This window comes from Sus scrofa, chromosome 18, assembly GCF_000003025.6.
Source record: "Sus scrofa isolate TJ Tabasco breed Duroc chromosome 18, Sscrofa11.1, whole genome shotgun sequence".
NCBI lineage: Eukaryota > Metazoa > Chordata > Mammalia > Artiodactyla > Suidae > Sus > Sus scrofa.
Window position 1 is genome coordinate 50,606,947 of NC_010460.4, and position 21,956 is coordinate 50,628,902.

General features: G+C 56.3%; 1 protein-coding gene across 9 annotated transcripts in view; it reads right to left on the bottom strand.

Moving 5' to 3' along the window:
- Positions 2,469 to 21,956, bottom strand: part of OGDH (oxoglutarate dehydrogenase) — a 75,576-nt gene continuing 56,088 nt past the window's right edge. For all 9 annotated transcript variants that reach the window (XM_021079061.1, XM_003134891.6, XM_021079062.1 and 6 more), the window contains 16 exons: positions 21,541 to 21,631; positions 21,026 to 21,205; positions 18,030 to 18,158; positions 12,820 to 12,999; positions 12,355 to 12,507; positions 11,407 to 11,509; positions 11,126 to 11,254; positions 10,695 to 10,845; positions 10,320 to 10,447; positions 10,003 to 10,181; positions 9,507 to 9,578; positions 8,513 to 8,641; positions 7,846 to 7,918; positions 3,970 to 4,133; positions 3,679 to 3,833; positions 2,469 to 3,581 (listed from right to left, as the gene is read on the bottom strand). In XM_021079061.1, the coding sequence (XP_020934720.1) occupies positions 3,461 to 3,581; positions 3,679 to 3,833; positions 3,970 to 4,133; positions 7,846 to 7,918; positions 8,513 to 8,641; positions 9,507 to 9,578; positions 10,003 to 10,181; positions 10,320 to 10,447; positions 10,695 to 10,845; positions 11,126 to 11,254; positions 11,407 to 11,509; positions 12,355 to 12,507; positions 12,820 to 12,999; positions 18,030 to 18,158; positions 21,026 to 21,205; positions 21,541 to 21,631 (2,137 nt within the window). In that variant the 3' untranslated portion in view covers positions 2,469 to 3,460. The remainder of the gene's footprint in view (positions 3,582 to 3,678; positions 3,834 to 3,969; positions 4,134 to 7,845; positions 7,919 to 8,512; positions 8,642 to 9,506; positions 9,579 to 10,002; positions 10,182 to 10,319; positions 10,448 to 10,694; positions 10,846 to 11,125; positions 11,255 to 11,406; positions 11,510 to 12,354; positions 12,508 to 12,819; positions 13,000 to 18,029; positions 18,159 to 21,025; positions 21,206 to 21,540; positions 21,632 to 21,956) is intronic.

Below are 21,956 nucleotides of genomic sequence, written 5' to 3' on the forward strand. Positions count from 1 at the left end.
ATCAACAGATGCTAATGCCAAGATGATAGAAATGTTAGAATTATCTAACAAAGATGTAATTTCATTGATTGATTGATTGCGTTTTTTGGGCTGCACCTGCCACATATGGAAGTTCCCAGGCTAGGAGTTGAATCAGATTTGCAGCTGCTGGCCTACACCACAGCCACAGCCAACAGAGATCTGAGCCACGTCTTCAACCTACATCTCAGCTCACGGTAACACCAGAACCTTAATCCACTGAGTGAGGCCAGGGATTGAATTGTCATCCTCATGGATACGCTTCAGATTTGTTTCTGCTGTGCCACAATGGGAACTCCCAATTTTATTTTTATTTATAACCTGTGGCATATAGGTTTCTAGGCTGCAGGAGCTGTAGCCACAGGCCTACGCCACAGCTATAGCAATGTGAGATCTGAGCCGAGTCTGTGACCTACATACACCGAAGCTCATGGCAATGCCAGATCCTTAACTCACTGAGCAATGCCAGGGATCAAACCTGAGTCCTCATGGATGCCAGTCAGGTTCGATAACCACTGAGCCACGACGGGAACTCCTTTATTTCTTTAATTAAAAAAATTTTTTTTTGTCTGTTGTCTTTTTAGGGCCACACCCGCGGCATATGTAAGTTCCCAGGCTAGAGGCTGAATAGGAGCTGCAGCTGCCGGCCTACACCACAGCCACAGCAACGCCGGATCCTTAACCCACGGAGCAAGGCCAGGGATCAAACCCATGACCTCATGGTTCCTGGTTGGATTCGTTTCCGCTGCGCCAAGACAGGATCTCCAGGAACTCCTTCATTTTAAAAAATTAAAAAAAAAATTTTCTTTGGCCACCCCGTGTCATATGGAGTTCCTGGGCCAGGAATCAGATCCAAGCCACAGCTTTGAATCAAGCTGCGGCTGCGGCCACACCGGATCTTTAACCCACTGAGCCGGGCCAGGGATCAAGCCCGCATCCCAGTGCTCCCAAGACGCCACCGATCCTGCTTCACCACAGCAGGAGCTCCTACTTTTAAAAAATTATTATTTTTTTATTTTTTGGCCACCCCATGGCATACGGAGTTCCCTGGCCAGAGGTCAGATTCAAGCTGCAGTTGCAACCTATGCCACAGCTCTGGCAACGCCAAGATCCTTTAAGCACCCTGCTGGGCTCCCTTCTCACCATCCGCTCCTCCAATTTTAGGAAAGGGGCAGTTGGGAGTGGAAGCAGAACAGAGCTGACCAAAGAATCGTTTGTAGGGAGTGTGGTCCAGTGTGGTCTGATTGCTCCTCATCCTTCCAGAACCTTGTGGACGTGGGCAGGACTGCAGACCCACGGGTGTGGGAGGGGCCTGCTGAAGCCCCACCCACCCCTGTGGCCCCAGGCCCTGCGGAGGGACCGGGGACTCCCTCAGGTGCCCCTCCAGGAAGTGTCCAGACCCCCGCACTCTTGGCTCCGTGTGTCCCCTGACCAGACTGGAAGCTGTGAGAGGGGTGCACCCAGCTTTCATCTCAGACCTCACCCCAAACGGGCTCTGGACTGGGGTGAGAATGGAGCCCTAACTCACCACACAGGGAAGGGAAGCGGCTCCTGACAGTTTTGGCCTCTGTCAGCTCTAATCTGCCTGGCTGACCGCATCAGATGAGGGGACGGTGAGATGCTTTTGTAAGCAGGGGGGCAGGTAGCAGCTGTCCCGCTGTCCTGCTGTCCCTCCCTGCCCCATCTGCCTGAGGCATGCCATGACTGCAGCACCCCTTGGGCAAGCCACAGCCACAGGACAAAATGAAGATTTTTTTTTTTAGGGCCACACCCGTGGCATATGGAGGTTCCCAGGCTAGGGACCAAATCAGAGCTATAGCTGCCGGCCCATGCCACAGCCACAGCCACGAAGAATCTGAGCTGCATCTGAGCCACAGTGCATGACAACGCCAGATCTAGTCGGGTTCATTACTGCTGACTCATGACGGGAACTCCAAAATAACATTTTGAAATGGCATCAAGGACAAGGGACCTGGGCAGAGCCCAAAGGATGGGGTGAATACTGGGGGCCCCACTGCTGGCAGGTACCCCCAGGTGCACACCCGGGCAGCTGAGGGTGCCATGCTGTGGGCTCAAGGCAGTCGGGCACTTGCCAAGGGAACACACGGCCTCATGAAGGCTCTGCTGGCAAGGCTGGCTCCCTCCAGAGGTGCGATGAGCTGCCTAGGCTTCCAGAGGGTGCTAGCATGCCCTAGGGCGAACCTGCCATGAGCGGGTTGGCTCAAGCCCAGACTACAGGATCCTCTCTGAGGTGGAGGGCACTGGGGGACCTGGGGCAGGCGACACTCAGAAACCAGCATGCACCAGATGTCACCTGCAAAGACGACGACAGAGAGGCCAGAGGCTCAGCCACCTCTGCTCAGTCCTGCGCATGCCTGCGGGCAGAGCTTCCCAGGCAGGGTGGACGGCTGGGGAGCAGGGGGAACAGAAAGAATGACACCACACAGACGGGCCCAAGGATAACTTAGTTTATGGGTCAAGCCAAATGCAATGCCAAGTTGTTTCTATTATTTTTTTTTTAACCAAAATAAATAAATCAGATTTGTCCCTGTGACGGGTCGGGGGGGCTGGCCCCTTGGCCCAGCGCTGCCCCTCACTCCTGCCCTTCCTCTCCCCCTTCTGACCAGCTTTGGCACAGCAGAGAGAAGAAGGCTTCAGTCTCCTTCGTGTGAGAGGGAGCGAGGAAAGGGGGCGGAGCTGGAGGTGAAGGGAGAGCAGGACCTGACCAGCGACTGGCACCCTGGCCCTGGAGCCCCGGTGGGGCTTCCTGGCCATGCACAGCCCGGCCCGCCTCCCTGCCCAGCCTTAGGCGGGTGGAGGCTGCGGGCCCCCCCACCGCCCGGGACCCTCGAGGGGGGAGATGGACTCTGCAGAGAGCGGACCTGCCCTCTCTGTGCAAGGTCAGCCTCAGGCCCTCTCCCGCCAGCCGCCCCTCAGCAGTGCCCAGGGTTCGCTGCACGCGAGGGTCCCGCCAGAACCCGGCCCACCCCGCCAAGCCTCTGACAGCGGTGGCTCCTTTGAGAGGTCTGGGGCTGGGATGGGGGAGAGGAAGCCACCCAAGTCCAGGTGCGGGAGTCCCCCTGCTGGGTGACGAGGACGGCCAGCACCTGGGGATGCCACGTGAGGCCCGTCCTGCTGGGTGAGCTGGGGGGTGGGTGCAGATCTGACCCCCCAGGACACCTGCGGGGGCTCCCTCTCCCCTGGCTCCCCAAGGCCTCCCTGAAGCTGCTCCACTGGACAGCAGTCACGGAGCCTGGGGAGTTGCTGGCTTGGGGGTGGCCACGCATGTGAGGGGGTCGGCAGCCTGATGCCTAGGTGAGCGAGGGGGAGTGTGCGGTGCAGCGGGCGGGCAGAGGTGCGGGCAGCGCCGAGGCACTATTCTTTAGTTGAGAAGCGAGGGGCAGTGGGGACGTGGAGGCGGCCCCCGCAGCCTGGGCCGCGTCTACGAGAAGTTCTTGAAGGCGTCCAGGTCGAAGGCCGTGTCCAGGAGGCGCTGAAGCTCTGTGAGGTGGGTCTTCTTGTTGCCGGTGGCCGGAGCCGCCGCTGGGTCCCGGCCCGCATACCTGAGAGGGTGACAGCAAGCGGCGACGGTGACGGCCACTGCCCGGCTGCGCGCCCCAGGCCCCGGGGCACCGCCCGAGGGCAGGGCCGCATGCTCACCACACGGGCTTGGCGCGGCTGATGGTGGTCCGCAGCCTGGGCTTCACGTAGTCGTAGTAGCCCTGGTTCTTGTGCTCCTCCTGGCACCAGGCCAGCTCGGCGTTGGGGTACTTCTGCACCTCCTGCAGCAGGAGGTCGAAGGGGAAGGGCGACAGCTGCGGGGAGACGGGGCCCCTGTCACGAGAGGCTCAGGAGCTGGGCGAGCCTGGCTCCAAGGAGCTGGCGTTCCGGGCGGGCAGCCCAGGGACCCCGGCTCCCGCGGGAGGGTGTGCCAGCGCCGGCTACCCTCACCTGCTCGAGCCTGGTGATGGCCACTTGCTCGGCCATGCCTCGCGCTTTGCGCTCTCGGGTGAGGTCGTAGTACACTTTGCCGGTGCAGAAGAGCAGTCTCTTGACGTTTTCTGGGTTCTGGGCTGCAGGGCCGTCTTCTGGGATCACCCTCTGGAAGTGGGTCCCTGGAGAGAATCCCCATGGCCGGGGGCTTCGCTCGGGACTTGGCCAAGGACACCCAGGGCCCCCCTGCTGTGGCTGTGCACACGCGGGGGCCCGCAGATGGGGCTGTGACAAGGCGGCCACCAGAACACGCGGTTTCTGAGGGTTCTGGCTCCCTCCCTTCCTCCAGCCGGCCATGCCCTTGCACGAATGCACACCAAGGGAGCCTGAAGGGCACAGTAGGCAAGGCCAGCTGCGGACAGCAAGGGCTCATGCTCTAGAAGGACCTGTCTCAGACTTCGGGGAGAGCCATGTCTAGAAGAGCATCCCAGGACCACTCTGCCAGACTCCTCATGAGTTTCCAAACACTCAAACTTTCCGCACAACTGCGGCAAATGTTCAGAGGCTCATGGCCAGGACCACTCCCCCGGGACGGAGGCGATTTGTGGAGGTTGCGTTCAAAATGAGGGGTTCACTCCGTGACACACAAGCAACACGCAACATGCTCACACTCAGGCCACACACACAGATGCTAGGATTAGAAGGCAGGCACCTTCCCACGATAGGGCCAGATGTGAAAATCCCGCTGTAAGCAACGCGCTCAGTGGTGAAAGACTGTAAACAAGGCAAGGATGCCCGTTGCCCCCCCCTTCTATCCAACATAGAGCTGGAGTCTCCAGCCAGAGCAATTAGGCAGCAACAAGAAATAAAAGGCATCTAAATTGAAAGGGAAGAAGTAGGGAGTTCCTGTCGTGGCTCAGCAGTAACCAGCCCGACCAGCATCCATGAGGATGCGGGTTTGATCCCTGACTTCGCTCAGTGGGTTGGGGATCCAGTGTTGCTGTGAGCTGTGGTAGAGGCTGCAGATGTGGCTCAGATCCCAGGTTGCTGTGGCCAGCAGCTCTAGCTCCAACTCGACCCCTAGTCTTGGAACTTTCATATGCTTTTTGGCCGTAAAAAGCAAAAACAAAACAAAAACAACAACAAAAAAACCCAAAACAAACAAAGAAAAAAAAAAACAAAAGGAAGAAGTGAAATTACCAGTTTGTAGATCTTATATGTAGAAAACCCTAAAGACTCTACATGCCAAGAAACCCTATAAAACTAGTAAATGAATTTAGCAAAATTATAGGACAGAAAATCAATACTCAGAATTAACTGTATCTCTATACAGTAACAATTAATAATTCAAAAATTAAGAAAAAATATCCCATTTAAAATAGCATCAAATAGGAGATCCTGTCTTGGCACAGAGGAAACAAATCCGACTGGGAACCATGAGGCTGCGGGTTCGATCCCTGGCCTTGCTCAGTGGGTTAAGGATCTGGCACTGCTGTGAGCTGTGGTGTAGGTTGAAGACTCCGCTTGGATCCTGCATTGCTGTGGCTGTGGCATAGGCTGGCAGCTGTAGCTCCAATTCGACCCCTAGCCTGCAAACTTCCATATGTCATGGGTGTGGCCTGAAAAAGACAAAAAAAAAAAAAAAAAAAGGCATCAAATAAAATACTTAATAATAAACTTAACCAAGAAAATGAAAAACTTGCACAATGAAAATTATCGAATGTTACTGAAAGAAATTAAAGACAGCAGTAAGTGGAAAGCCATCTGTGTTCACAGACTGGGAGACTTAGGACTGTTATGTTTTTACTAAGAAAGCAATCTATAGATTCAATGGCATCCTTATCAAAATGTCAACGACATTTTTTGCAGATAAAAAATCCATCCTAAAATCCATGGCATCCCAAAGGACCCTGAAGGGCCAAAACTATCTTGCAAAGGAAAAACAAAGCTGCAGGACTCATGCTTCATGATTTCAAAACTTACTACAAAGCTACAGTATCAAAGGGTGATACTGGGACCAAGACAGACACGGAGGCCGATGGAAGAGAACGGAGAGCCCAGAAATGAACCTTCACATGCGAGGTCACGTGATTGGGACAAGGGAGCCAAGGCCACTCAATGAAGAAAGGACAATCTTGTCAACAAAAGGTGCTGGGGAAACCAGACATCCACTCAGAAGTGAAGCTGACCCGCACACCACACACACACAATAACACAAAATGGATTAAAGACTTAAACATGAGGGCTGGAATTACACAACTGAGAAGAAAACCCGGGGCAAAAGCTTCATGACATTGACTTTGGCAGTGGTTTCTTGGATGTGATTCCAAAGGCACAGGCAACAAAAGAAAAAACAGATAAGGTGGACTTTGTGAAAATCAAAAGACAACAAACAGAATGGGAAGAAATCATTGCAAGTCATATACCTGATAAGACATTTTTTTTTTTTTAAACATACATTTAAATGGATGCATCTTACTGCGTGTAAGGCCTATCAATAAAGTTACATTTTTTTTTTTTTTTTTTTGGCCAGGCCTTCTGCATGCCAAAGTTTCTGAGCCAGGGATCGAGCTCACACTACAGCATCGACCCAAGTTACTGCACTGACAATGGCAGATCCTTAACCCACTGAGCCACCAAGAAATCCTGATAAGGCATTACTGTCTAGAATATAGAGGAGCTCCCGTTGTGGCTCAGTGATTAACGAATCCGACTAGGAACTATGAGGTTGCGGGTTTGATCCCCGGCCTTGCTCAGTGGGTTAAGGATCTGGTGTTGCCGTGAGGTGTGGTGTAGGTTGCAGACGCGGCTCAGATCTGGTGTAGCTCCGATTCGACCCCTAGCCTGGGAACCTCCATATGCCGCGGGTACAGCCCTAAAAAGGACAACAAAAGACAAAAAAAAAAAAAGGTTAGGCCGCCTAAGGCCACCTTTCATTCTAAAATGCGGAGGCAGCCAAGTGTCTACTGACAGATGAGCAGATAAACCAAAAGTGGTACATACAGATAATGGAATATTACTCAGCCTTAAAAAGGGAGGACCTTCTGACACCTGCTACAACTTGGATGAACCTTGAGGACATTATGCTGAGTGAAATAAGGACAAATTCTATACAATTTCCCTTATATGTGGTTCTTAGAGGAGTCAAACCCGCAGAGACAGAGCAGAGTGGTGGGTGCCAGGGGTTGGGGGAGTTGTTTAATGGGTGCAGAGTTTCCGCTGGGAAAGATGAAAACGGTCTGGAGATGGATGGGGTCTGACGGCTGTGCAATGACGTGAATGTGCGTATTAATGCCACTGAACACACGCAAAAATGGCTAAGGGGGTAAACTTTCCATTATGCATACTGCATCATCGTAATAAAAAAGGGCAAAAACCCAAACAAAGAAGGGGTTTACCTTGATGGAAGACTACAGGGAGCTCTACGGCTGGGAGCAGGGGGGCTCCCTTGGCCCCGTCAGCCTGGCGGTGTGTGGGGCTGCTGTGCGCTGTGCCAGCCACCTGCTGTCCGGGTGGAAACCTCAACGCTGTGGGCCTCGCCTCACACCACAGAGCTGGCGGGTTCCTCGGCAGGGCCTGCTCACCCGGTGCCTGTCCCCTGTCCCGGGCGGCCAGCTGCCCTCAGGCTCCAGCAGCAGTGCCCAGGCAGCAGGGTGGACTCTAACCTCAGACTCACTGCCCTGCCCCTCAAGGAGACCGGGAAGGCACTGGCCAAGCCCGCGGGCCCTGGTGGCAGGCGGGACAGGCTGTTTGACCAAACCGCACACGAGCACATACGTCCGGGCTGTGACATTCAGCGGTCTTTACCCAACGACAGACGTGTGGCAAGGATCGCGGTGAAACGGACAAGTATGAGCCCCCAAGCCCCGCAGAGTTCAGACCCCTCACGCCTACCTGGAAGCATCTCGTCGAAGCTGGTTCTGGCCTCGGGGTGCCGCAGCAGGGACTTGGGGGTGAAGATGATTAACTGAAACACAGAAGCACAGGCTCATGATGGACCAGGTTCTAAGGATCCCAGGAGGAGGACCAACAGCAAGGGGCTGCCCGGGCCTCGCCTTCCGAACGGGCACCTGCTGCTGCCCTCCCAGCTCTGTGGTCAGGAGGAGCCGCGGGTCGGGTGAAAAGAGGAGGAACCAGGTTGACGCTGTTCGCCCTTGTCCTCTCCCTGAGGGCGGGCCCGCCCCAGCCTGCTCTGGGCCCTGGGCGCCCCCCACCCTATACCTGGAAAAACCCCTGAGCCTTTCCTCGGCGTCCCTGCCTGTGGCCAGGGCCGTCCTCGCAGAGGCCTGCTTGGCTCTACACCATGACCGCCAGCAGCAGAGGGCACTGTGCCTGTGAGCCCCCCGCCCCACACACTCTCTCTCCCCTACTCACCCTTCAACACCCCTCCCAGGAACCTGCTTCCTGGGACCCTCGGCTCCCGTGGCCCCTGTGGGGCTCACCTCTCCTCCAAGCTCAATGCACCACCTACGACCACCCGCTCACACGTCCACCCTCCCACTGGGCCGGGGCTCTGGAGTCCTCAGGCCAGGCCTCTCTGAGCTGGGACACCCCAACTGACCGGCTTCCGGAAGGGCAGGAGAATCTGGCGACGCAGCACATGGAAGAAGTTGCCGGGGGTGGAGCAGTTGACAACAACCCAATTGCAGTCATACAGCTGATTTATGTCGAAGTTGGCTTCTTTAAGGTCCTGCAGCAAAGAGGGAAAGGGCCAGAGGCCAGGGGGCACTGAGCGCCTTGCTGCAGGAGGCATCAGGACAGAGGGCCTCAGAAGGCACCACTCCTTTGGAGACCACACACCGGACACAGACGAGCCACCCCGCCAGCCCCACGATCTGAATGGGATTCTCAGTCCCACGTAGTCCCTGCGTCTCTGTAAACCACTGCCTCTACCTGAAACCAATTCTGATTTTCCTTAGAAACTGACTTCCAGTAATTTGCTTTCAGGTCTTTCTATTCTTCTGGCCGTGCCCATGGAAACACAGAAGTTTCCAGGACAGGGACCGAACCCAAAGCACAGCAGAGACTCCAGCCACAGCAGTGACAATGCCGGATCCTTAACCCCCTGAGCCATCAGGGAACTCCCTCCTTTCGAATGTTCGTTTCACTCAAACCAGTCAAGAGTTTTTTCCTCTAAACGTTTGCCTCAGGAGTTCCCACTGTAGCATGGCAGGTGCATCCACTGGAGGCGAGAGTTTGATTTTTGGCTGGCACAGTGGGTTAAGCATGCGGTGTTGCCGCAGCTGTGGCTCGAATTTAATCCCTGGTGCAGCAACTTCCAGATGCCTGGGTGCAGCCATCAAAATAAATAAATGAATAAATAAACAAATAAATAAAATGCTGCCTGACTCCAAGTACACAGTATTACACTCCTCAACGCTTCTGCTGCAGCTCTCAGCTTCCCTGCTTCCCACGGCGGCAGGAGGCACCTGGCACTGCCGTCGGAGCTGTGAGGGAGCCTGTCTTTCAGGGAGACCAGCAGGCACAGGGCCCACCCATGACAGCCGAGAGGGACAGCGTGGGGCATCTCAGAGGGCCCACAGATGCCCACTCACCGGCAGGACGTCTGGGTCGTCGTTGCACATCTGCAGGAACCGCTCGGGCCTGGCGGAGGAATGTTCGGGGCCCTGGTCGGAACCAGACACACAAGTTACAGGTCGGGCGCATTCCCCGTGCTGACAGCCGCAGTCAGCACTCCTCTTCCATAACCAAACTGCTCTTTTCTGGTCTGGAAAGCACCCAATTCTTTTCTGCGGGCAGTTCAGTTCCTTCTCCTCCTGCCCACGGAGCGTGGGGGAGCGTTTACATGGCAGGACCGGGCCCTGCACTCCCGCTCCCCGTGGTCTCCAAAGCCGAGTCTTAAGACAGGCCCCCCGACCCGGCGCCTGGGGGAGGGAGCAGGGAGGGTCTGAGCCTGGGAGGGACCCACCCGCACCCTTACTTCTTCCAGGGGACATGGGGAGCACCAGTGGGGCCTGTACCCTGCTGTCCCTGGGCCAGGGTCCAAGGCAGGCCCTTCGGGGGCCCTGGGTGGGCGGGGAGGGGGCTCACCATGCCCTCCATGCCGTGGGGCAGCAGCAGCACGATGCCGTTCTGCCGCACCCACTTGGCTTGTCCCGGGCAGATGAACTGGTCGATGATGCACTGAGCCGTGTTGTGAAAGTCACCAAACTGCGCCTCCCAGAGGACCAGGGCGTTGGGACTGGCCATGGCAAAACCCAGCTCAAAGCCTACAGAGCAGGAAGCGGGGAGACCAGACAGCATCAGCTGGTGGGCAGGGGTGGGGGCGGGGGTTGGAGAAAGCGTGCCGGGGAAACTGTGGGCACTGGCGGCGGGGAGAGGAGGGTCTTGGGGGCGGGGGCGCTCACCCAGGACCCCGTACTCGGACAGCGAGCTGTTGCACACGGTGTAGGGGGCCTGGTTGGGCCAGAGGTGGTTCATGGGGATGCAGGTTCTCTTGTCCACGTTCTGGTCGTGCAGCACGTGGTGGCGGTGGCTGCGGCAGAACAGCACAGGTGAGTGGCAGGAGCCGGCCCTGCGCTCTGCTTAGAGGCAGACCCCGCGCTGCAGCCTCGGGGAGCACGCGGCCCCCGGCTTAACAGAGGCGCCTCATCGGGGCAGGGAAAGGCTGCTCCTGGGCCCCAGACCAGGGCTCTAAGGACTTTCTGGGCAGCGGTCTTCTGGAAGAGCAACACAGCGCGCTGCCCACGCGTGGAGGGCCCAGGAACCCGCAAGACCGTCACCTGAACGTGCCCCGCTCCACATCCTGGCCGCTCAGGCGGATGTGGATGCCCTCCTTCAGGAGGGAGCCGAAGGCCATGTACTCCGCCAGAGCCCAGTCCACGGTCCTGTTCTTCACCAGCTCCCCGCGTGTCTTCAGGATCCGGCTCAGCCCTGCGGAACCAGGGTGCTCACCAGCCGCCCCGCACGCCCTCCTTCGGTCCCAGCTTCTGGGGGTCCTGACTGGCCGGGAGCAAGTGGGGACCAGGCCAGGGAGGCTGGGACCTCCTAGCTGAGGACCACGCTGGGCCAGGGGACGGTGAGGACAGGGCATCCCTCCTCGCCCCGCTCCTGGCTTGACCGAGGTGGGATCTGAGGTGGGTGGGGCCCGTCTCACGCTGGAGGCAGGTGGGCACTGGACCTGGCCCACCAAAGGCCTGGGTGGGGTCGTTACCTCCGTGAATGGTGAAGTTCTCCACAGGCACAGAGCTGGCCACGTTCCCAATGTGCGTCAGAACGTCCTCCGTCAGGCCCGTGGAAGGGCAGGACATGCTCCTGGGCTGCCCGTCCAGCGTGAAGAAGCCTGGGGAGAAGGGCTGGCTGACACCGGGGACCGCAGCGAGGTGGCCGGCACTGCGTTCCCCGTGGGAGCGGCTGCCGGGGGTCTGGTGCCAGGGCCCACGGGGGCGTTGGCGGGCGGGGAGAAGGGGTTCACTGGTGGCCCTCGTCACTCACCAGGCCAGGGGGAGTCCAGCCAGTGCTTGATGTGCAAGATCTTCTCGTCCTTGGACCTGGCGAAGGCCTCCTCGCAGATCTTGTCATACTTGGAGATCTCCTCCTGGGGGGTCGGGCACGGCACAGCCGTCAGGGCGGCTCTGCAAAGGGCAGGCGGCCACACGGCCCGCACACACGGCCCGCCGGCCCGAGGGCAGAGTCCCTCAGCTTCAACACGCATCACCTCTCTGAGATCTGTGGGAAGCCTACGTTTGACTGGTTTTTTTTTCTTTCTTTTCAGGGCCACACCTGCAGCGTATGCAAGTTTCCGGGCCGAGCATCGAACGAGGGCTACATCTGAGACCCACCCCACAGCTTATGGTTTTCATCCCCAGTAGTTCCTTCCACACAGTTGCTGGCTCAGCGCTTCCTGAAAGCTGGAGCCCCCGTCCCCGCCTACCTCCCCCTATATTCTTTCTTAGGAACTGAGCCGGTTCTCATGGCTCCCAGCACAGCCCCAGGAGGACGGAGGTGCCACCTCCGGCTCTTGCCCTTGATCTTGGCACCACCCGAACGGCCGTGCTTCCCGCTGAGCTTGCTCATCTCCCTCCATCGCCATCGCCCTTCCCGTTCACGACCAGCAGACGGCTCTTTGCCAGATCAGAGAAGGCTCCTGACCCAGCTGGACCCCGCATCGACCTCTGACCCGCTCATCCCTGTGCAGCGGACTGTATAAAACGAGGAGGCCGCCGCCTTGCACCAAAGGCCCCCAGGCCCTGCCTCCTTCGCGGGGCTCCTCGGTAGCCCCAGCCCTCCGAGAGGTTATGCCCTGAAACGCGGTAGCTGTAAAATCCCGCTTGCGCCCTTGGATCTAATTCCTCTACAACACGGAGCACCGGCCCTGCGCTGGTCTTCTCCATCTCTGCCGGCTCTGGAGAGGCCGCACGGGACCTGAGCCCGGGGACGCACCTCGTACTCGGGCTGGTTGACCACGCCTTGCGACACCAGCAACTCGGCGTACTTCTGCAGCACGGGCTTCTGCTTGCGGATCTGCTTGTACATGAGCGGCTGCGTGAACATGGGCTCATCCATCTCGTTGTGGCCGTTGCGCCGGTAACACACCTGGACACGGCAGGGAGGTCTCAGCATCAGGGACCATGTCGGGGGGGCACTCGGGACCCGCGAGGACCTGCCTGTTTCTTCCACGTGACGCCTCAGTTTACCTCCTCTAGAGCTGGGGTCCTGACTCTCCTCACACACGAGAGAGGCAGTGACAGTGACCTGGGAGTATCTGGGACAGGACCCTAACTACCTTCTTCCCAAGTCAGCTCATCCAGGCTGAAGATGCAGGAGCTCGTGGGAGGGCAGTGAGGTGATCCCCGACCCCAGGGAGCCCCGACCCCGCTCTCCGGGCCGCGGGCTGAGGTCACTCACCAGGTCCACCACCACGTCCTTGTGGAAGGTGCTCCTCCACTCAGCGGCCACCTTGCACACGTACATGACGGCCTCCGGGTCGTCTGAGTTCACATGGAAAATGGGGGCATTCACCACTCGGGCCACATCTGTGGGGTAGGGCGAGGAGCGGGCCATGCGCGGGTCTGTGGTGAAGCCGATCTGCAAGGGACACAGAGCTTGGCCAGGGGCGGGGGCAGGCTGCTGGGGGCGGGGGTGGAGGCCAGGGCGGAGCCGGGGGTGGGCCTGGCCAATCACAGGGCGGAGCCGAGGGCCGAGCGGGATGAAGGGGCGGGGCTCGGGGCAAGAATGGATGTGGATGAGGACGAGGGCAGGAAGAAGGGAGCCAAAGGCCACTCGTGGGAGGTTCCTCTGCCACACTTGGCCTACTCTAAATAAACCCCAAATGGCTCTCTATATATTTTTGGCTACGCCTGCACCATGTGGAAGTTCCTAGGTCCGGGACTGAACCCATGCCACAGCAGCAACCTGAGCCGCAGTAGTGACAATTTGGGATCCTTAACCCGCTGTTTGGAAGACAGTATGAAAAATTAAACAAAGCCACCTATACTCCCCTAACTTCAGTGTAAGTATTTAGATGTTTCCTTTCCAGACGATTTTCTTTGAATGCATACACATGAAATATATATTTAAAACATTCTAGATACTGTTATCTCTATAATTTTGCGTTTTGTTCATTTAACACAAGCCTTTTTCATTTTTGTCTTTTTAGGGCCGCAGCTGCAGCATATGGAGGTTCCCAGGCTAGGGGTCGAATTGGAGCTGCAGCTGTCGACCTGCACCACAGCCACAGCCATGCCAGATCTGAGTCAAGTCTGTGACCTACACCACAGCTCACGGCCATGCCAGGTTCTTAACCCACTGAGCAGGGCCAGGAATCGAATCTGCGACCTCATGGATACTAGTTGGGTTCGTTACTGCTGAGCCACAGTAACACAGGCTTGGGGAACTCCAAGCCTTTTTTCTTTAAAAGAAAATCTGAAGACTTCATAATACCCCTCACCGCTTAAACTTACTTGCATATTCATAATTTGATAACCTGCGTTTAAAACTTTTTTTTTAAAAAAAGTTTAAAACTACTTCAAACATGCAACAAGTATGATAACACTACAATGATGACCCATGAGCTCACAACCCAACATGAACACATCTGAAGTTTCCGGACTTTTCACACCTCTTCTAATGAGACATTTCTGCTATGGCTGACTCTCACACAGCCCAGACGGCCCTGAAAGGAGAGGACTTAACATGTACCCCACATATCCATGAACGATACACCGTATCTCTCAGGCTGATGGGTCACTAATTTTAGACTTAGGAAGAGGCTGAAAGAATACAGAGAACTCCCTAGTTTACTTGGATTCACCAACTGTTGCCATTCGCCCCTTTTATTAGTCATGCTCTTTCCATTCTACATGTGCACAGACACACGTTTTTCCTAAGCCATCTACAGCTAAGCTGTGGACCGTCCTTATTTCCTCAAACACTGACGTCTCCTTACCAGCCAGAGTGCAGTTCTCAGCCCGAGCAACTCACTACGAAAGAACACGGTATCTGACCCTCAGTGTACACGCTCCAGCCACTGTCCTCACGATGGCCAGTCTTTCTCACCCGTATCCAATCCCGCACAGGCGCCTGCGTGAGCTGCCATCTCTGTCTACTCCCCGTTAATCTGGAGGGTTCCTTGCTCTTCTTGGCCTTGCAGAGCACAGAGCATTTGCATGCCTCTTAAACGCGAGAGCGGGACACTCCATGTGCCTTGTATACGGTATCGGCCTCTACCTGCTCTGCAAATCCTTCCCAACCTGCTGTCTGTTCACCGTCTGTATTGATGCTCGACCAAGACTGAAAACATGCACCTCTTGGTCCTGCAGCAACGCCTGGCAGTGCCGTCCAGGTACTGAATAGCATTCAGCACAGTGCACGCACGTCCTCTCCTGCTGCTGCCCTTCCCGCTCGTGATTAATGCATTGTTACTGCACACCTTCTCACACAGGTGGTCTCCCGCAAACACTGAGTTAATCTGCGGTGGACTCCTAGGAAGGGAAAACTAGTCCGCAGGGTACGGGCGCCGCACCTGCCTAGCATCAAACTGCCTGCAAAGTGGCTGTGCCACGCGCCCTCCTCCCAGTGGCACGAGAACCCTGCATCTCCACTCACCACGCTGTTACCTCTTCCCCGAGAGACTGCATATGTGAGTGATTATACAAGACTGCTTCTTGTGCTTTGCCAAAATTTATACAAAGACTCCTCCGTATTGGGCATACGGCTTATTTCCTAACTTCATAGGAGTACAAATACAGTTTTGATAAACATTCTTCTCCAAAAATATTTAGCGTCTGAGGACTCCCTTGGGAGAGAAGGTTGGAAGGGGAAATCTTAGGTAGGTTCTGAGCCCAGGACGGCAGGCCTTTCTTTTCCCGCTACAGATCTGACTGACCCCATATGCCGTGATCCATGGTATCAAAAACAGTAAAAAGATTAAAGAAAACGTTAGCAAAACTGCAGTTCTTACAGAAGCCTGAGATTCCTTTATTTTTATTTATTTGTTTTGTCTTTTTAGGGCCGCACCTGCGGCACGTGGTAGTACCCAGGCCAGGGATCGAACCTATGCCACAGCAGCAACCTGAGTCACAGCAGTGACAACACCGGATCCTTAACCCACTGAGCCACCAGGGAACTCCAGTCTGAGAATCCTTTATTTCTGATGAATTGCTTTCACATAATCTCTTTTATCATACATACTAAAGGAAATATTAGAAATAGTCAGAAACTGATGAGAACGTGAAAAAGTGATATGCCAGGGAGAACTCTGGCGAACACTCAGAGAGACCCTGAACCGTCCCAAGGCCCATCGGTGTTTCTCCACGTAGGGAAACAAGGGTGGAGACCCCGTAAGACAGTGATCATGATACGCTCGGTTCAGCCAGAACCTTACGGAAAGTGCACTGCTTCGAGGTTTGAGACCTCAGCCTCCCATCGCCCGTCCCAGTATTCATCCCACTGTGAATGACTGCTGCATCTTTTACCGTCTTTTGGTCTTTTTAGGGCCACACCCATGGCATATGGAGGTTCCCAGGCTGGGGGTCCAATCCGGGCCCCTGCTGTGGCTCAGCAGTAATGAATCCAACTAGCATCCATGTGAAGGATCCTGTATTGCTGTGAGCTGTGGTGTGCGTCTCAGACATGGCTCAGATCTGGCGTTGCTCTGGCTGCGGTGTAAGCCGGCAGCTGCAGCTCCAATTTGACCCTTAGCCTGGCAACTGCCACATGCTGCAGATGCGGCCCTAAAAAACACAACCAGGAGTTCCCATCGTGGCGCAGTGGTTAACGAATCCGACTAGGAACCATGAGGTTGCGAGTTCGGTCCCTGCCCTTGCTCAGTGGGTTGATGATCCGGCGTTGCCGTGAGCTGTGGTGTAGGTTGCAGACACGGCTCGGATCCCACGTTGCTGTGGCTCTGGCGTAGGCCAGTGGCTACAGCTCCCATTGGACTCCTAGCCTGGAAACCTCCATATGCCGTGGGAGCGGCCCAAGAAACAGCAAAAAGACAAAAAAAAACCCCACACAACCAAACCCAGAAAACACAATAAACAAAGACCCTTCAACTTTTGTGCTTCAAAAGACAACATCAAGAAAGTGAAAACCACACAGCCCCAGTTTCCTTCAGGGAAACACAGAGTAAGCACATGGAACACACCACACGCCTATTACATAATCCAGCAACTCCACTTCTAGGTATTTACAAAGAGTCAGAACACCTGATGGACACACTCAAATCTGCACGTGAACACACTGGCTTTAATCATAACGGCCAAACGCTGCAAAGAATCCAAACTCCCTCTGATGGCTGAATGACTACACAAACTGGCACAGCCATATAGTGGAACACTACGCAGCCACCAGAGGGAACAAGCACAAGAGATCACGGATCAAAGTCAGCCGAGTTATGCTGGAGGAGAGCAGCCAAACTCAACGGGCCACAGGCTCTAGGGCTCCGTTTATTGGGCATTCTGGAAAATGCAAAATCATAGTGTTTGCCAGCAGGTACGCTGAGAGGAGTGTTTTCTGCAGTGATTAAACTCTTAGATATTGGAGTTCCCGTCATGGTGCAGCGGAAACGAATTGGACTACGAACTATGAGGTTGCAGGTTTGATCCCTGGCCTCGCTCAGTGGGTGAAGGATCCGGAGTTGCTGTGAGCTGTGGTGTAGGTCACAGACGCGGCTTGGATCTGGCATTGCTGTGGCTGTGGTGTAGGCCGGCGGCAACAGCTCTGATTCGACCCTTAGCCTGGGAACGTCCATATACTGCAGGTGCGGCCCTAAAAAGACAAAAAGACAAAAAAAAACCCCAAAAGCCCCTCTTACATGACTGCATGCATTTGTTAAAACCAGGAAACTACACAACACAGCGGGTGAATTCTACTGAATGTAAATTATAACCAAAAACGCTAATGAAAAAGTTTAATGTTTGATATAATACTTGTCTCTAGACTTAATCCTTGTTGGCTGCGCCTCAGCATCCTAAACGCTTGAATCCTGAATCCTGACTCTGAAACCCTGGCTCTGGGTCATTCTCTGTGCCCCCGTGTATCACTGACCAGGTGCTGAACCTGTCAGGCCATGGGGAGAACCACGTGTTGCTGCCACCGACTCATTAGGCAGGGCTTTCTGAGTGGGCGTGTGGGGATCAGGCGAGAAGCCACACGGCCACACCACTGTCAGATCACATTTCAGGACCGTGTGCACAAAGACGAAATGAAGGACCTGACCGAGAGCCTGGGTGGCATTTTGTGCCAGGGACACCTCAACTAGGCTGAGAATCTATTCGAGTCTTTTCTCAGGGATTAGAAATTATACATTTGATTCCTTGAAACAAGATGTAAAAGTCTCTGGTGCCTCAGATCGGATCTGAGCCTCAGCTGCGGCCTCCGCCGCGTCCTTTATGCAGGATGGGAACTGAATCTACGTCCTAGCGCTGCAGAGATGCCACTGACCCTGCTGACCACAGTGGGAACTCCTAAATCTCTTAAAGAAAGCTTTCCTGTGGTGTCTGAGTAATAGCATGTGTTATAAATAACACAGCCGAGTCACTCTAAGCAAGACCCACGTGAGCACGGAAGCCTCGGGAAAGTCTCATCGATGCTGTGGGCTCCGGAGCCCAGGTTACCTGGTTGTTGACGACCACGTGGACAGTGCCGTGAGTTGTGTAGGACGGCAGGTCGCTCAGGTGGAAGGTCTCGTAGACGATGCCCTGGCCGGCAAACGCGGCGTCCCCGTGCAGAAGGATGGACATGACCTGCAGACACGCAAAGGAGACCTCAGCCCCAACGTGGTCCTGGTCATCACATGCACCAGGCACGCTGGAGATTAAGCCACGGTCTGCTGTTCCAAAAATGACGGACTCTGAGATAACTTCAAATTACGGAAGAAAATGGCAGGGAAGCACAAAGACCCCAGGCCCCTCCCGGCCCCAGACGTACCAGTAGCCCACGCCTGCCACCTGCCACCCTGCTGTCATTTGCTGCAGGGCCAATGTCCACTGCCCCTGAACCTGCCCCACAGGACCCTCGCATCAGGAAAGCAATGCTGCCCCAGACCCCAGGTGCGCGTGCTGCTAGGGCCACGTGCCCTCAGCCCCTCCAACCCGGGGCAGCCCCTTGACCCTCGATGGCCTCATGACCAGGCTCTGGTGCAAGGGCACACTCCACAGCAGGAGAGGCCGGGCTGGCCTGCTCCACACGAATGGTTCTGTGGATCAGCTGGAGAGCAGGCTGTTTCTCCCTGCAAGCTCACCCCTTCTCCTTGGTGAGGAGAACAGCGAGGAGAACTCCATTCCCTGGGGCTCACCACACCCCGCCCCCAGCAGCCTCCGGGCACCGCTGGGTGCTACCAGGGCTCACCCCTCCCTCTGCGCACCTGCCCGCATTCCCTAACGCCTCCTCCTCTTGCCTTTTATTAATTTGTGTTGTATGTGCTCGTGGATTCCTGTTTTACTGACAGGCTGTAGCTGACCAGTATCAGGGCTTGTTTTGATGCTCCCATTATCCCAGACCTGGCGTGGGAGCCCCGTGCTTCATGTGGGGCCTCCTTGCTTTCTGGTGCAAGCGCTTTCAGTCTCCTGCTGCGCTGTTCCTGCCCAGCCCTGGAACCTGCCGTTTCCTAAGGAGCCTGGTTCTGTCGGGGGAGGGTGGCCTTGAGGACTAATGCTTGTGTGCTCGATGCTCCCGGAGCGTCATTGCTTCTAGGCCCTCTCGGCACAGAGCAGGATGTACAGGTTCACGTGCACAGCTAGTTCTAAAGCTCTGTGCACACGCTGTGTGACTATGACACCTCCGATTCCAATCCTTTTCCCGTGTCTTCCTCCTTCCAAACCTATCAACCCTCCCTCACTGTGACCCACTGTGCCCACTGCCCCTCTGCTTGGTACCCCCATGTCCCTGCCGTCCCTCCTCCTTGATGTCCTCTTGTTGTGTGGGAGCGGGTCTCCAATTGTGGCTGGCCCTCTGTGGCACCAGGGGGCTGCTTTCCCACATAAATGTGGCCAGGTCAGCCCGGAGCCAAGCTGGGTCAGGCTCAGTCTTGCGCCAGGCTGTGGAGCAACCTCAGCCACCATTTATAGAAATTACAGAGTTTCTCTGAAATGCCAAAGCTTAAGTGACAAACACACCAGCTCCCTGGGTTCCAGATTTCAGAGAAATAGGATAATTGCTAGAGATGTGCAAAGAGTCGCACAGAGAGCAGGTGTGATGGGGTGGTGGGCTCTGGATCTGCTGCTGAGCACAGGCAAGGCGGGGGCTCGGATGGGGGGGTGGGCTCAGAGAGGGGGTGGGGTCAGGGGCCTGGAGCAAGGCACACTCATGGACAGGGCCCTCCCTCAGACAAGTGCCAGGCAACCACACAGCGTCAACCAGCCTCTCCAGGCCTCACAGGACCGACTGGTGGGTCGTCTGCAGCACGTTAGACACCCCCCACCGCTTGTCCCCAGTCATCTCCCTCCCTTTCAGGATGTTTCCAGCAGGTCTCTAGGACAGGCAGGTGGTGGCACGAGTGTGGGGTCTGGCTGTGGGGCCTCAGCTCCTCAACTCCTGTCCCCTCCCTGGGCCTCAGCACCAGGAAGGGAAGGTCCATGTACTTTCAAGGATAAAATCTAGATTTTTTTTTTTTTAGCAGGTCCCCAAATGCCCTGCCTTGGTGGGTGCGGGGATGCTTTCTCCAGGGCACTCCCAGGCCAGACGGCCTCCCCCATCTGCCTCCTCCCTGCTCTGCCCACAGCATCTCCCACCGCCTCCATCTCTGCCCATCTTTCACCTCAGGGAACGTTCTTTCCTTCCATGTTTCTTACATGACTAGCTGCTCCATCGACGGGAGCTCTGTCTTTCACTCCTCTCCCTAGGCCACACCTGTACCTCCTTCTTCTGAAGTTCTTTACCAGTTAGCCTGCAGCTTTACCCACAGTGCGTATGTTCTTTTAGTGACCTGACATCGGACCTATTTCTAGAAAGACCAAGAGATGCTTGAGAGCAGGGCGGTGATGCTGATTTCGGATACTCCCCAGCACGCACAAGCAGACACTACAAAAACCTGGTTTTTCTGATTGCTTGGCTTTGAGCGTTATCAGTAAGTAATAAGAATCATGTAACTTGTTACAGACGGACTTCTATTTTGAGGTTAAAAAAGAACAAACAGTTACAACCCATCCGGGATGTCTACACACAACCGGACTGGCAGGCCAACGCTAAGCACCACCATCACTCGCCTGGAGCGGGCGGGGCCCCGGGCCCGCATGCTGTCCTCCGTCTCAAAGTGGGGCCACCCCGATATCAATTCGGCCACCTCTCCCCGCATCTGTCGGTTTTACAATTCCGCCCACAGGCTCGCCCACGCCTTTTCCGTAAGACTCTCTCCTCGTATTTAGTGACAATGCCTCTTTGTCCGTCATGCCGTCTTGCAAGACGGGCTTCTCCACCTGTGCAGGGGCAGCGCGGGCAGACCCTGCCCACCAGCCCTGGCAGCGTGGGTGAAAGCACCGTCTCTACCTGGGCCTATTTTACTACCCCTCCTCTTTCAAAGCCCACTCAATCTTCTGTTAACTTCCAAGAACATGAGGTCGGGGGCTGTGCGCCTGTCCTGGACCCTCCGGCCTCAGTGCCCCCGGGGCCTTACCTTCTTCCCCTCGGTGTCCCCGCAGTAAAACTGCTCCGCTTTGGTCTTGCCCATGACCACGGGATCGGCGGCCTCGAGGTGGGACGGGTTCGCCACCAGCGACAGCGTGATGTTCCTGTCGGTCACGCGGTTGATCCGCCGGTGGTACATGCCCAGGTGGTACTTGACGTCGCCAGACCCCTGGCAACACAACAGCGAGCTTTACCCTGAGCAGAGAGGCTTCCGCTCCACGACAGCCCCGTCCTGCGTCCTGTCGACTCCCAGAAGCCCCACTCTGGAAGGACGGGAAGGCCTTTTCCAAGACGGGTCCCAGAGGCACGTCCCCACCCCCAGCACGGAGGCCTGTGGGAGCTGCCAGGCCTCTGGCCTCTCCTGGGGGAGGCGCCCCGGGGGCCGCCCTGCTCCGGGGGCAGCACGATGACCCCAGGCCCTGGTTTTCCCCGAGACCCGAGCGGAGCCAGGGTCTCATGTGGGCTGGGGCTGCACATGTTTCTAAGAGAAATCAGGGCTCTCACCTCATCCGCTGCCTCCAGCTTTGAGTCGAACTGGCAGAAGATCTGCTCCAGCTCCTTCCTGATGACGTTGGCCAGTACGTTCAGCCGCCCCCTGGGGGACACGGTGCGAGCAGGGCCTGAGCTGTGCCCAGGCAGTAGGCGAGGCCAGTCTATCCCCGTCTCCCCCAAGGGACAGGCAGTGCCTCAGTGCGCAGCCCGAGAGCAGCTGAGGCCAGAGCTGATGGGGACTCCGGGCCGCTGCCTGCCTGGCACCCAAGGCCGCGGTGGGCGGGAGAAATCGGAACAACGCTGCCCCCTCAGCCTCTGCTGCCTCCCCCGAGCCGAGGCCTCTGCTCGTGTCACCAAGCAGCCTTCTCTCCAGGGCAGGAGGGCAAGGTGCCGGTCTGCAGTCGCTTGTGGCTTGAGTGTGACAGTGA